The following is a 16,496-nucleotide window of genomic DNA, read 5'->3' as shown; positions in this document are numbered from 1 at the left end:
GTCTGCTGGATGGCCGGGCCTTGGGGCCCTCTGGGTCGGTCCCTGATCCTTGGAGGGAGTGCGGTTGCAGTTACATGTGTGTGTTCTTCACCTCAGTCTGTTTGCCTGGTTCACTCTGTCACAGCAGATGAATGTGAACAACTGATGTTGTGTGGATTTGTTTCTGGTGTTATTTGTTATAGGTATTATTTGTACCAATGTGGTATACGACATTTTGTTCATGCTTTCTTATATTCTTCATTTCATAGGTCTTATGTATCTCATTGTTGTGTTTTTTTTGTTTTTTTTTTGTAGTTTTGTTTGTTTTGTTTTGTTTTGTTTTTTTTCTCTCTCTTCTGCCCAGTTTACTCAGTTCTGGTTGTAGTTATTGTTTCCATTATAATTGTCTCCATGGTTGTTGCTGTTTGTATTGTTGATACTTTCTTGTGAGGGTCTTCACCACCTTCTTCTCTCTTGTTCTCTCCCCTTCTTCTACCCCCCCACCCCCACCCCCCATGTCAGGTCCGGCATCGAAATGTGGCTCAGCAAAACTCATAATAAACACAGTAGAATATCAAAGGGCGCTTCATATACTTTATGAAGTTACCCTTGGCAAAGCAAATCTGTTCAGCACCAAAAGGAACCAGACTACCATTCTACTGTTAGAACGCTGGACAAGACAAGTAGGAAAAAAAACAAAAAAAAAAACAAAGTAGTGTGAGATACTCCCTGGTAAAATGTCCAAATAAAAGAGGATACACAAGCAAAGGTGTTAGAAAAATGGGCAATGATGACTGGGAGTACAGTTGGTGTCGGCTGCTGCCTTATCGGTACAGAGAGCTGCCTGTCAGCCAGCTGAGCCCAATTAGAAAGAAAAAAAAGAAAAGAAAAAAACAAAAAAACAAAAACCAGGACCAGGATGGAAACAACTCTGTGTCTTTTGGATGCTTTCAGCCTTGAACTCAGGTTCATATAAATGTCAGGATAGGTGATTTCTGTCACACATCAGTGTTGGTAGACCACTTGTTGTTTGGTAGCTTGTATGGATCCATGTCCAGTCCAATTGTCTTTAATTTCATGTTATATTCCACATTTTTCCCGGTCTCGCTGTAGTTCCTGCTATACTCCGCCATGTTGAGCCAGTTTGTTTTTGCCACTCAGTCTGACTTGGAGGGGTGTGGCCCAGGGGGGAAGTGACGTATGTGCATTCCCTCTATAGCACAGGTGTCAAACATGCGGCCTGGGGGCCAAATCCGGCCCGCCAAAGAGTCCAATCTGGCCCGTGGGATGAATTTATGAACTGCAAAAATTACACTGAAGATTTTAACAATCAAGGATGTTAAAATCATTTATCGGTCAATTTAATCTCAAGTGTGTCAGACCAGTAAAATACTATCATAATAACCTATAAATTATGAAAACTGCAAATTTTTGTCTTTGTTTTAGTTTAAAAAAGTCAAATTACACAAAAATATTTACATTTACAGACTAGCCTTTTAGAAAAGGCTTGAATAACCTGAACAAATATGAACATCCTGAAATGTTTTAAGAGTAGCACGTCTAATTTTAACAATGTTCTGCCTGTTATTAAATATTTTGTGTATTTGTAGATCCACCGTGATCTGTAAGTTGTGATGTATAAATGATAAACTAGGTGCAACATTGTTAAAATTGAATGTTTTAAAAAAAAAAATAATTTTCAGGTTGTTCATATTTGTTCATGTTACAGTTCATAGATGTAAGCATTTTCATTATGGAATTGGACTTTTTTCACTTAAAAACATAGAGAAAACTTTAGAGTTGACATTATTTCTACGTTCTTATACTATGAGTTCTATTATTTGACTGGTCCGGCCCGCTTTATATCAGAATCAGAATTGCCTTTATTGTCATTTGACAGTACAGAGTACATCAAATGAAATTGAGTTTGATGATGAGGGACATCAGGCCGCTGCTCCTAGTGCAGAGTACAACTAGAGCGCGACCACAAACCCTTTCTTTGAAAATTGCAGTGAAGAACAGAAGAAAATACAAAGCACAAATATAAGACATCATACAGTTTTCACACAGTACACGTGGACACATGCTGGAATTTTTTCATGGATTTGAAGGGAATTGGGGGACAGTGTGAAGATTAGGCAGATGGCAGAGGTGAAGAAAAAATGGGGGTAGGGAGATGCTTGAACTGTGTAATAATTGTGGAATGTGTGTGCGAAGATAAGAGACTCCAGTAGGTCATATTGTCCTCTTAAGTTCAGTTCAGATCATATTAGGTTGTGTGTGGCCCCTGAACTAAAATGAGTTTGACACCCCTGCTCTATAGCTTTAACTTCTGTCTTGAAGCAGAACGGAGCTTTTATTTTGAAAGCACACACCGGAAGTGCCGTGTTGTTTATAGAGGGAACTTTGCTCCTGTGTGGAGGCGATGCAGGGGACTTAAGGCCGCCAGGGGAGACTCCGCATTCCAGGGAATACAGCTAGCCAGGAACCAGGGAGGAAAATTATGGGATAAATCAGACGCTGAAGGAAATGTGCGTTCGCGTTCCGGATCGGATCCAGTGTTTTTTGGAGTCCTCCGCCTCAAATCCCGGTCTCCTCATCCTCAATCACAGGACGTCGGTGATCAAGTGCCCGGCTTGCTAACAACCCCCGAGTCCTTCCTCCGATCTGAGCACCGAACCGTTACCGTCCGTTTGAAAAGGATTAAGAAAGATAGCTATCAGCAGACTGAACCGACCTGGAGACATGACATGACGCCCCCCGTTCGTGTCCGGTTCAGGGGGAACGTATGACCTGCGAGTCCGCTACACAGTCTGACCGTTCGGATCAAGCTAGCATCCTCTGGAGTTGGACGGACAGCCACAGCATCCATCCCCGCCTGGGACGCGGCGGAGCCTGAGCTGCTGCTGCTGCTGCTGGTGCACCGGAATGCTAACTAATGAGGAAGTGGCTTTAACATGACGAGGAAAATTCTGCCTGTGTTTTCGGGTGCTACACAGACATTCCTGAGACGCCCACAGTCATGACTGAAGCCAGCTTGCGGCATGTATGTGTCCGGCCGCGTCTGTCTCCAGCCCCGCGGATGACACTCACACAGGCACCGGCGGTTCACTGCAAACGGCTGCGGAGAGGATACACGGTCGCCGGTTAAGTTGACGTCCGGAGAGAGCTGAGACTGAACAGCTAGCAAAGCGGCAAAGCTAGGCGGCTAACGGCACCATTTAAAAGCCTGGAAAGAAACACACCAATGGTATCCCACAAGGTTTTAGTCGCAATAATCTTATTAAACGTGTACATAGGTGTACAGTCGGTTTTTTACTTATTCGGCGGCGTCCTTTTAACGGTCTTGTTTGCTATGGCATTTTTAAATGGACCCAGGCTTCTGGACTGGGCGAATTCACCTCCACATCTTCAGTTTAACAAATACGTTCTAACGGGATACCGGCCAATCTCCTCAGTGCAAGACTGCATCAGGAGTCTGTTCTACCTGCACAATGAACTTGGAAACATATACACTCACGGTAAGTAGAGGAGAAAAAGAAAAGTCAAGCTGAACTACTGAGTCAGCAGCTGAGATTTATGAAACCTGTATTAACCCACATTAGTGCAGCTGATACACACTTCGGAATGATAATGACAGGAAAAACCTGATGGGAGTGGTTTTCTCCCATCCGAAGGGCACTAGGGGTCACAAATAATATAGTACCACAAAGCATCCACAGCCTTTATTCGTTTAGTATTGTTTTTTTTTTTTTAAATATCTTTTTATTTCACAAAAGAAAATCCTCCAGATACTGGGTCTTACTTTTTACAATTCTCCTTTGTGCATTCTTCCCACCTTCCATCCCTAAAGGAATAAACCAACTAAACACACTCAAAAGTAACAGGCCAAAAATACACGTCTAAAGAGAAACAAAACAAAACAAAAATAATAATAATAATGATTATAACACTGGGTTACAAAAAAATGTTTTTTGAAGTTGTCTAGGTTTTTTCAACTGAATTAGGACCATTTTGCAGCGCTAAATCCAAAAATGACATCTGTTTTTCTCAATCAGGTCAGGTTTTTTTGCTAATTTGATTTGGAAAAATTTGATCTTCTCACAAAATATAATAATTAATACCAAAATAAGATTGGTAAGCACACTTTATGAAACTTGTGACTTGATTCCTGTTAGGTACAATGGTGTATTCACCACAGATGTAGCAGAATACGTCAGGCTTATTTTGCAAGATCTTCTAGTCGAAGCCATTTCATTCACCTGTAATATTAAAAAAAACATTAATCATAAATTGGCAAGAGTCAAATCTTCAGAACTCGTTTATTGCAAGAAATATGAAATAATTTTGTATCATATGATGTGAAAATGCCCATAAATGTAAGCAAAAATGTTAAAAAGCCAATATGTAGCATAGTTCAGAAAGTTGACCTGATTGAGCAAAATGAATGTGATTTTTGGATTCAGCACACCAAAATGATCCTAAATCAGCTCAAAAAACTTAAGCAATAAATTTGTTGTTGACCAGTGTAATAATACAAAGAAAGGGTATATATATATATATATATATATATATATATATATATATATATATATATATATATATATATATATATATATATATATATATGAAAGATAAATAAAAATAATCATCATCATCATTTATTCGTTTACGTGTAATAATAATAATACGCTAAGGCCTTCCAAGTCACTGAGCCAACTGAACACCTATGGGAGATGTTGTCCAGATGTGACAACACTCTGCACCACCACCATCATCCCAAATGAGGGAATATCTTTTGGATGAATGGTGTTCATCCCTCTGTGAGAGTTTACAGACTGTAGAGTCTGTGTCAAGGAGAGTTGAAATGCTTTATGCCGTTTTTTTTGTTTTTTTTTATTTGTGTATTTGAGGTAAATTCCCATCAGGGGTTGCGTAATTGCAAGGTTTGACAGACACATGAGAGCAATGTTGAGGCAGTTTTATCAGTATCACATTGAAACTACAAGGTGTTTTCAGTACAAGGAAGTGATACGAGTAAGATAATAAGTCAAAAATCAAATCAAAAGTGACCTCATTTTAAAAAAAAGATGCTGATGGTGAGTGTAGAGGACTGCTTGCTTTTGACTTTTAATTAGATTTAAGTGCACCATACCAGAAATATCAGATAGATAGATAGATAGATAGATAGATAGATAGATAGATAGATTAAAATAGAATAAACTACAAGGTTGTGTACAGATGGATTGTGATGCAGTAGCTAAATAATTCCACAGCGAAAAGAGATTGTGCAGTGACAGTACTTAATGTGACTTAAAGTGCATAGCAGGGCCAATATAACCAGTGAAATAGAGCAAAAACAAACAGAATGCAGAGCATCAGGGCCAGAACTTGACTTCCCCCACCCCCTTTGGGAAGAGTTGTAGAGCCTATCATATCCGTTCAATGAATTATAAAAAGCCTTCAAAAGTTTGACTTGAATTCATGTCACAAAAATTGACCAGGAGCGGCTTTTTCATCTGGACTAAAATGACAAGGTTACACAATCCGCCATTCTTTTAATAGATTGGTACAAGCCGAAATTAATTGCAGTAATGTGTCAATCTGTGCAGCCAGAGGTGAGACCGATGTGTCAGCTTGGTAAAAATCTGTCTGACGTTATTCTGTATTCAGACTGATATGATTAGAATGCCTGTAGCAGGGCAGACAAGACATGTTTGACGTTCTTTCATTTCACTTTAATTCTACAGACAGAGTAAACTGCAGTAGTGGTGACCAGGGTGCTGGAGCCCAAACTATTCATTGATGATGTTAGCTGAGCATATACATCTTTAATTTTACTCCTTAAATACAATGAACTTTTCCAGTTTTCCAAATTTGAAAGGAAAAGTTGTTGTTACTGCCTTGCCTTTTATCATGTGGTAACATTTCAGCTTCAGTTCATGAGTCACTTTGTTTTGCATAAAAACAGACAACATCCAGCTCCAGCTCATCTCTTTAAAGCAAACAGACACTTCACTTTAGTCAGGCTCCAAGCCAAGGTTATTATTGTTGAAGTAACAGAATTACAAGAAATAGGTATGAAAAATATAAAAACAGCAAGGTTTTACAAAAGAGCAAATGCCAACTAACTGGATCTGTATTGTTTTTATAAATCTGACCAAAACCTCAGAATGAGCCCACACGGACATCCATCTTTTAGCATTATCTTTTATGGATGGTCTTTCAAATATCCTTAGTGATTTTTTTTTTTTCTTTTATTGTATCATGTTTTGTTCAGTTTTAAGCTGCGTGAATCTCATCCCTGACAAATGCACCATTTTCCCAAAAAAGATTTAAACAATACTGAAACTAATTAAAACCCTTAAGACACAAAGTCCAAAAACAGACACTTCAATTTGTTCAGGCTCCAAGCTAAGGTTATTACTGTTAAGAAAAGTAACAGAATTCCAAAAACTAGGTATGAAATTAATTGTTAAATAAACAAAAGAGCAAATGACAACTAAGTGGACCTGTGTTGTTTTTACAAATCTGACCAAAACCTCATAATGAGCCCACACTAACATCCATCTTTAAGCGTTATCTTTTATGGATGGTCTTTCCAAGTGATTTTTTTTTTGTCTCTTTTATTGTGTGATGTTATGCTCAGTTTTAACCCACTTGAATCTCATCCCTGACAAATACACAATATTCCCCAAAAAGATTTAAACAAACACTGAAACTAATAAAAACTCATTTGCTTTGAAACTAATTAAAACGCTGGGGGAAAAAAATAAAGGCTAATGAAAACACAGGTATTATAACCTTGCTCCAGCCCTACAGTGCAAATCTTATCCACTGTCCACCCCTGAGTGGCGCTGAGTATGGCCCGTTGGCACAGGAGGAGTGGGGGAGGAGCAGAGATAACGCACTTAAAATAGATGTGTTTCGATGGTATTGCCTATATCACCTGGCTGGGACAAACGCCTTGACATTGAAAAAGGCAGAGTGAGCAAAACGCAGGAAAAGGGAGTGTGAAATGTGTGTCGCAGAGTGATAAATGATCATACCAACTGTATGTGGATCAGATTTCAAGGTCTGGATTTTGCTCACATAGCACTGAGCACCCCACACACACACACACACACACACACACACACACACACACACACACACACACACCACCAAATACAGAAACTTAAATTGGTGCTGTGTAGCTGTTAGCGCTGTTGTCCCACTCTGCATCACAGTGAGGGCTCAGTGGGAGCCTCGTCGGTCTCTGAAAGGCTAACACTGATAGCTTTGTGCCAATCATGTAGGTTTCCCTTTGCTTCACAGGATTCTTGCTGGTGTCTGCGCACACTCAGCGTACTTCAAAGCCATTTGCAGTTTTTGTACAGCTGAAAAAACAACCCGTGTTGCTTTGGAAAGTACTGAGCGAGATAATCCATCACAATAAACATGACATCTTAATTTAGACTCTTGGAAGTTTCTGTGTCATTTCAGTGTGCGTGAGTTGATCGTTTTCATCCAAGCGTGTACATTACTGCAGGTTCTGTTTCCAGTCAGTCGCTGGACGCCAAAGTCTTCACCCTTTGAGAGCATGTGTTTCAGGTGTGTTTGTAAGTAGGGCTGTGTATCGGCAAGAATCCGGCGATACGATACAAATCACAATACTATGATCACGATACAATGTATCAAGATATATCAGGATACTGTTAAAAAGGCAATTTTTTGTTTGTTTCATTTTTAAAACGATTATTTCCTTGAAGAATTGAATTACACCAGAAATATGCACAAATACGAAACACATTTTATTTGATCACAACAGGATCTAATGCTATATCACAAAAATTTTCCTGTGTTTAAAACTTAAATTATGAATTACAGAATTACAGATTGTGATGCTGTTCAAATGTTCATATTCTATTAGTTGATAACTAACATCAGAACATTATTTTTGTGCAATCCCAACAAAGGAACTAACATCTGCCTCTCAGTAAAAAGTGCTTTTAGGATGCTTCAAATAACCATTATTTAATAAAACAGAGTTAAATGATAATAAATAAGATATAAACAATCAAGAAAAACAAAAAACAAAAATGAACCTCCGCCATATCTGCATTTGAATAAATACCTAAAAATATCGATACAGTACTTTTAATATCGATACAGTATTGTGAAATGAAATGCCACGGTATATTGCAGAACCAATATTTTCTAACAGCCCTATTTGTGAGTCGTGTCCAAGCGGACTGATGAATATCATTAGCCCCACATAAGTCATATTTTTGGACAAATTATGTCATGAATGTAACTTTTCTCTCCTAATACTGCTGCTTAATTTTATGCAGATATCACAATCCAGCCAAAAATATGACTTAAATAATGATGCTATGAGTTTAACGATATGTGATCAAAGTATTAGGAGCTTCAGATTTAATTACAGCTAAAGTACGGTTATGTTATATGACACTACATATTTTGTAACAGTAGAAAAGCATCTTTTCTTTCAGTTTACACTCATTGTTGAAAATCACTCTTTACGTCATGTTTTGTCTTTGTGATGGTATTAACACTCAATGTAGTTTACCCTTAAAAATGTAGGTAAGACTGATTTGAACCTTTTGCATCATTATTCAATATTTCCCACTTTACAAGTTTAATGTTAGAATATCATCTGTAAAGTGTTAACAAGTTAGATTTTATGTACCTACACAATGTTAAGTCTGTATTTATTTTGTAGATAGATACATACATACATCGATACATACATAGATATACTTTATTGATCCCAAACTGGGAAACTGTAGTAATGGTTCTACTATCATAGATTAACCCTTTAAGTGCCAAAGTCTTCCATGTAAGTATGTTCAAAGTTCAATTTTACTAAAAGTTACGCAATCCAATATGGCCACCGCCCTGTGACATCACTGTATGCAAATTAGATGAGTCAGTTTACTCCCATCATAAACTTTGGCTCATGCCCAGTATTTGTCTCATTTCCTGTATGACTTTATCTGTAAACACTTCCAAGATACAGCTTGTTGAAGTCTTTATCAAAATTGAAAAATTGTTTAAATAAAAACTTACTTGCTCAGTTTTGATGTTTTTCTTCATATTCACATAGTTACAGCTATAGTTCTATGTAGTGTTTGTAGTTTGTATTTTGTACAAAGGAAAAATAATTAAATCTGATAACCTTTTTCAATAATATAACTAAGTAGAAAAAGGCCTTTCAGTATTGTTGCTTTATACTAAATATTTATTCACTGAATTTAGTTGAATATTGTGACATGTATCATTATCTGGATATGAGGTGACCCATACTGAGACATGGTGAGATTTGGGTGATATCCCTGGGCTTTGCTCTAATAACCTGCCCTCTTCCTGTTTCCAGGCATCCCTTTGGTTTGCTTCCTGGTGCTGCTGCCTCTCAACATCCCCTGGTCTCAGATCAGTGTCACATGGTTGGGCGTTGTGCACTTCCTGGCCTGCCTGTCGCCCCAGCTGGGATCTGTGGTCTACCACCTCTTCATGAACCACGAGGGAGGGGAGCCGGTTTACCACACCCTCCTGAAACTGGACGTGTGTGGAATCTGCATGATCAACACACTGGGTAAGTGAGACCTCTTGGACACTCAGCGGATTTCTTCACTGTTTATCATTTAGGCTTCATTGTCAGATGCGCTTCCTTTTATTGCTGCTCTGTTTACTTTGATGGTGAAATATTTTTTGATTGATTGTCAATGATTTGCCATAAAAGTGTTTTGCTTGGAGGTGCACTACTATTGATTTGTCAGAACAGATTTGACTAGTGAGCACTTTGCACAGTCAAGTGGCCAATGCAAGCAATGATCCAAGTTCTAAAATGATTATTGATCTGTCAGTGCTGCTTCTAGTACCCTATAGTACAATGAGAAGGGCATGCATTTTTATATGGCTATGTGTTTATTATTTTGAAAAACATTTTTCATCTGCTGTACATATTATTTTGTAAGAACAGATAAATGATTAATAATGTGACTTTGGACAGTAGTAGGCGGAGCTAAAGGTCTTACATAGTGATGGATGTTACAGATGTCCACAGTCTCTGATTTCAGTGTATTGTGAAGAGCATATCATTTTATATCTTCCTCCTCCTGTTTCCAAACATCACATGATGTAAAAGTGAATTTAATAAAGGGAATTGACACTATATCAACAATCTGAAAGGGAGCTTTGTTGATCAAAAAAATACTTCATGCGTCCCTTTCTTTCCTAACATAACAATTTTAATACTGCATCTGGAGTAGCAGCAGTTGGGGAGACAAAGAAATGTAAAAAAAAAACAAAAACAGACAGCTGTCACTGGATGATGTGTCAGAAAGTGACAGAATATGACCAAGATAGCAACTGTTAAAGAGTGCTGACAAAGACATGGAAACCATTTTAATATAGTATTATGTTTTCATTGTGTAAACACAGAAACTTTCTGGTGGATTGTCCTCTTGTAGAGCTGAAGATTTGAGCTTTTATAAAAGCACAATACACATCAGAATTACTGTCTTTTTCTTAAAGGTTCCATCAATTAAATCTAGTCAAGAACAGGTAGCCATGTAATTCTTTTAAGTTCCAGTTAGACTTGATTGACATGATTTGATTCTTTACTGATGAGTAATTTGAATAAGTAAAAATATAAATAAAATATACATTTTATTACATTACAAAGACTCTTATAGCACCAACTGCTTTGTAGGTATCTACTTTTTTCCTACAAAAACATGGTGTTAATTATTTGATTAAAAGTATGTACATTTATAAATCTTAGTTCCTTAAGAAGATTTCAAATTGTAAAACAGTAGTTAGGTCTGAATACTGTTAGACAGGTTTCAAACAGTGTTTTACACTTAGTTTCAACAACTTGACCACGAGTGTTGCAGCTTTCAGCAGGTGTTGCATTGCTGCTGAGCTGGGTGTAAATGTTCTGACTGTCCTGTGTGTTGTCTCATCCAGGAGCGCTGCCTATTGTCTACAGCACTTTGTTGTGCTACCCGTTCATCCGCACCGTGGCCCTGTTAGTCTACATCCTGCTGTCCACCCACGCTATCTACTGCGCCGTCACGGCTCGGAGCAGCGTTCGCCGGCTGCGTTCCTTTGCGTGGCAGGCGCTTTTTCGCTTCTCCTTTTTCCTGCTCCGCTGGGTGGGTGTGGGGGGCGGCAGCCCTACGTCTCTACGTCATTTCCTCACCATGGACGCCCTGGCCGTGCTGGGTGGGGTCATCAACATCACACGCATCCCTGAGCGCTTTCGGCCAGGCCTCTTTGACTACTGGTGCAACAGCCACCAGATCATGCATGTACTGGTGGTGGGTTCCATCCTTTATCTGCACTGGGGCGTTTTGGACGACCTACTGTGGATCAACAACTACATCTGTCCCTCAGACTGACCCCCCTCGCTGCTCCTGACCCCCCTCAAAAGGAACACTGAGACTGAGGAATCTCCGGGGCAGGGGGTGTCTGGAGATGTAAGGGGGTTATCAGGGGGGACTGATGCTGGTGAGATGCTATGTTGCATGTGTTAAACTCATGTTCTCAAATGCAGAATGTTCATATCTTTGTCCATCTCCGTACTTTGTGCGCATAAAGACAAAAGTATGTCAACTAACGCACAAACATGTCCCAGTTGCCACTATCCTGGAGGTACAGGTGCATACAGTCATATACACACGCAAACTATAAATTATTCAGTAAATTTAATGACTGACTATATAACACTATAAAGTCTTAAGTAAAGGCTCCAGTCAGTGTCTCTGTAAGTATAAAGCCTTTACTTAATATCATTTTAACTTGAGCATTATTTGTGGTTGGCTACAACAGTCTGAGGCTTAATGATATCACATGCTCAAGTCCTCTCAGATGTCACTGTTGCTACCTATGCAGCACATCCATATCTCCACCTGTGCACACGGCGTACAGACCACACACCTACAATGTCAACATTGCCACTCCTATATTTTTATACGACATGTACATACGAAGAGTGCCGTACAAAGCACTCATAGAGTTTTCACCAACGGAAACTAAGTGAGTTTTAATGGACTGATTGTTTTGTCTGTGTTTTCTTGTTTTCTGACACTGCCTATTACTTTATGTGCTTTGGTCTGATTGGTTCTCACTGTTGCAAAATGTTTAGGAGTTGAAGACGGGCGAAGGGGGTTCATTCCTGAGTGTGTGAGTATGATGGCCATGACTTCCTTTATGTGGACTGGACCACATATTGCAGTCAGTCAGTGTTATTGGCTTAATTTGCACCTGAACTCTGTCACAGTTAAATTCAGGCAGAAAAGAAAGTGCTCTGGTTTACAAACTATGTGGTACAGAGGCGTTACTGTTTGCCAAACTTTTGGCCATAGGGTGCAACAGCCAAATCGTCATGTTTATTCGTTTGTGTCTGTAATCATTTCCTGTTGTTAGGAATATTGTCACTATCATCTCTTTTCATCAAAGGGGGTTATTGAGGGTTATTAACTTTTAAATGATAAAGCAATGAAGATTGTTTGCACATTTCTGGAATAGGAAATTTCTGTGTTTATTTTGAAGTAAATGTATAGTAAGTAAACACTGAAACCTTACTATATTACCACATATATTATACACTGAACTGCCATGCCGTGATGGACATGGAGCAGGAAGATGCACTGAAATATAGGACTTTCCACTCAATGCCAACTTTTGTTTTTATTTAAAACGTTCAGCACTGTTCTACAGACCTGCTGATTTCCAGAATATGCACATGTTTTAACCATGCATTATATTTATAAGTGTTTTATTCTAGTGTAATTACATGCTGATATATGGAAAGGTTTTAGATCATGGCGCATCTGTCAGTCGCCAAAGTAGTTTACATTGTTGCCGTGCAATAGCACTGGCTGACAAATCAAGGCAGAGGTCAGAGAAAATGTTTGGGTTTATTGAAACTGTGCTAATCCAGAGGATTAGCTTCTCATTTTCTCTACACATCCTTTTTTTCCACCACTTTTAAACTCCTCATTCACACAGTAATATTGAAGATAATGACCTCTTATATCCACACGTTGCCACTAAAATGTTAAAAATATCAGCAAGAAAAACACCTTTTTCATGTGTTTACATTGTGTGCAGGCCTCTTCTGAAGATTTATAACAGATTGGTTCTACTGTATTCAAATGTTTACCTTTTCTGGATTTTGAAATTGTTTGCCATGTTATTCTTTCACTGTACAAATTTTGTTCTCCCCTTGTTGTGTAGCAGATCAGATAGACTTGCACTTTTTAAGCTATAGAGAGGAAAGATGTCTTTTAAAGTGGGGTGTTTTACAAACTGAGGAGGAATGAACCCCTGAGCCTCTTGTTTAAGTTTTGTGTGTTAGGGGTTTCTCAGCTCTATTGTTCATGATCGGTTTGGCAGCTTTTCTGTTTAACTGCTCTGGAGTAAAAGCAACAGTCGGTCTGTGATTGGAGCTTGCTCAAAACAAGTGGTTTAAGGATCATTTCTTTTCTAGAGGCAGACTTTGTTTTCTGAATGACGTTGCACCTGTTTTTCTTGCCAACAGTCACAGCCTCCCACTGACTAGTTTCCAGTCCTGTCACCCCCCTCCTCATTTTGCCAAATTAGCAAAGTCTGAGGTGTAGCACTCGTCTGCTTCCTGTGCTAACACTGACTCATAGGTAAAGAAGGATTTCCCACAATCTGTTTCACGTACACTAGCCTCAGACTGCACCCCGCCCCTTTGTCTTGATAAAGAGTCAGGTTCTGTATGTCTGCTAGTCTCACTCTGACAGTGATTACTACCTTCTATGACTGTGGTACGATGTAAAAGCTGAAACTAATGTATTTTGGCCATTGAATGAAACAAAAAAAAAATGCATGAAAGTAGCTGTAAAACAGAAAATGATGTCTCATAGTCTTAGCTAGTCATTTGTTTATTGTAGCCATCCACAGGCCATGTCATTTGCTCCTGGAAATGTTTTTCCTGACTGTGGGGGGAGTTATGGGTGGAGGGGACATCCACCTATGGCCAGTTTCATTAAGGAGTCTTTACTAAGTCAGACTTCAGATGTCTAATTTGTTTGTATTCTGGGTAAAGCAAATTTTTTCTCCTCTTAAAAACATGGCTGAATATCTGGAGTTATAGCCATGGATGCATTTTTAGATTTCAAACTGGCTGCTATTCTTTCCAAAAAAAAAAGACAAAAAAAAACAAAGGACAAAGATTTGTGGCTCTGCACATAAGGTCAACATTTCTGATAGCTCGTCAGTCAGGCTTAAGATAGTTAAAATGATCGCCAGTCTCTTGTTGCTGTATATTTCCAGCTGATCGAAGCTCCGCTCATGAAAATTCCACCCCTTTTCGATGTTTGTTCCACAATATAATCAGCAAACCACAAATTATCACACACGTTACCATGGAAATGAAGGGTTTAGTTGGAGGTTAGCCTGGGGGGTAGAATGACTAAGTTTATAAGTCAGTTTTTATTTGTATTAGACAAATCTAAGAGCAAAATAGACAATAAACCAGTTTAAAACATGGTTATGAAACTGGACCCAGTATAAGATGAGGATGGGAGTTCACATAAGCATCACTTTCAGATAAACTGCACTGTTCATTGTTCTTAAAAGGGCTTTGGATTAAAAATAATTAGGAGACATACTTATTTAAAGTCCATATAAATAATGTAAATACATGTATGTAGATTATATATACATACAGTGCGAACGACACTGATTCATTTTCGATAAATCCACACTATATGATAAAGAAAGACGAATGATATGGAATTAAGCTGCTCCTCTCTTTCACAGCCAAAGCAAAAATGAGAGAGGGAGGTGGCTGAGGCCTGGCGTGGTGCGTAATATCAGAAACATGTTTGCTTAGCGACAGTGTGTCCATATGTATGTCAACAATACAGAGATTAAAATACTAAGACTGGTTTCAGTGCTAATGTAGACTTGTTTGACCGTTCGTTGCCCTACTGAAGAATGCTATTGATCATATTAATGTAACCACTCTTTACATGAGGGGAACGACATTTGTAACCATCACGGAGAATCCTGACAGGCATGTGAATACCTCGTGACTACCACTGGTCTATCTATGCATTATCAACTGAAGGATACGTAACAGTGATTTATGTTTGTCAAACAGCTCTCATCCACCCTAATGGAGGGCTTCGCTCTTACATCCTGGGTCTCCCACTTCTCAGGGTGCCATAACAGTAGCTGTAACATCCAAGGCCTGATGTCTACAGTCTGAAACATGGCTGTGAACACTTTGTAAATCTCCACCTGCCCTCTCAGTCCAGTCTGTAGCGCAATAACAGAGTGGAACGGAAGGAAAAGGGCTGCTGGAAAAAGGGAGTATTACACAGAAAACCATGTTACAGAAGTGGAATCCGGCCTTAAATTGGTCTTTGTCCTTTGTGTGTGTATTAACTTAAAAAATGATACGATATATGAAAACTAACAAAACAAAATTCTGTTTTTTTTAAATGACACAGGTGCCGGATAGCCTGTTAACGATCTGTTTATAATGGATTTATCTGTATTGTTATATACTGACTATTATGATTACTGTTATTCTGTGGATACTAATAATGACACTGGTCTATGTGTACAGTTAATGAGACAAGCCCTTTCCATAGGATGAAGGGAGCTTTCTTGAGGGTCTGTCTGTTATTGTATTCTCATATCTGCAATGTTATGGCTTTTTTTTTTTTTTTTTTTTTTTTTAAATGACAAAACAGTGTGGCTCCATCTAGTGGAACTTGTCATGCACTGATGCAGGCATTAATTGTAGCCATACTGCAGCCAAATGAAACTACTGTAATACTGTCCGCACTGGTATGCAGTTCTTCTCCAGGGTTGTTTCTTCATATATCCAGACCATGTACGTAGACATGTGTGTATGAGCTCTCCTGCAGAACCCATACAAGCATGACATCTGTATTTTGTCCGATTTGCTTTTTCCCATAGCACCAAAGGGGTGCAGATTGCATCCCCTAGAGTGCCTCATTTTCCAGTCTGTGTGCTTGCAGATTAATGTGTGCAGACGCAGACTCACATTTTGTTCCTGTGCTGTAGATCACACGTCTCTCCAACCTTAGTGTCCTGTGTGTAACAGACAGGCTCTCACACTCCTCAGTCTCCAGCAACGATTGTGCAATAAACTGAAGTCTATATTTTTAAAACTGCCTAAAGGCTATGTCTTTCATCCATGTTTCTGTCATTGAGATTTGCATGTATGTCTATGCTTTGTATTTGCCATCTTTATGAGTTTTATAACAGAAAGGTGAGGAGTTTCTGACTGTGGTTTCCCAGTTTAAAAATACACAAAAATATAAGTAACACGGAGCAAAAGAACATGCATAGAAAACTTAAAATTACACACAGAATATAATCGGGCTACATAAAAATAGTTAAAAAAAAGAAAAGAAAGAAAAAAAATTCCTTGTTTTCCTACTTTCATCCCTCGGCTAAATGTTGAACTAGCAAACCTGCACACACACACACACACACAC

General features: G+C 38.8%; 1 protein-coding gene across 1 annotated transcript; it reads left to right on the top strand.

The window, feature by feature from the left end:
• Window positions 1-2,389: 2,389 nt before the first annotated feature.
• Window positions 2,390-16,164, top strand: paqr4a (progestin and adipoQ receptor family member IVa). The gene is made up of 3 exons (XM_030140985.1): window positions 2,390-3,500; window positions 9,359-9,577; window positions 10,954-16,164. Exons 1-3 carry the CDS (start codon window positions 3,227-3,229, stop codon window positions 11,385-11,387), a joined length of 927 nt encoding a protein of 308 aa, XP_029996845.1. The 5' UTR covers window positions 2,390-3,226; the 3' UTR covers window positions 11,388-16,164.
• The last annotated feature ends 332 nt before the right edge of the window (window positions 16,165-16,496 follow it).

Source organism: Sphaeramia orbicularis, chromosome 8, assembly GCF_902148855.1.
Source record: "Sphaeramia orbicularis chromosome 8, fSphaOr1.1, whole genome shotgun sequence".
Taxonomy (NCBI): Eukaryota; Metazoa; Chordata; class Actinopteri; order Kurtiformes; family Apogonidae; genus Sphaeramia; species Sphaeramia orbicularis.
The sequence above is the reverse complement of the archived record's forward strand: the minus strand, read 5'-3'. Positions and strand labels throughout refer to the sequence as shown.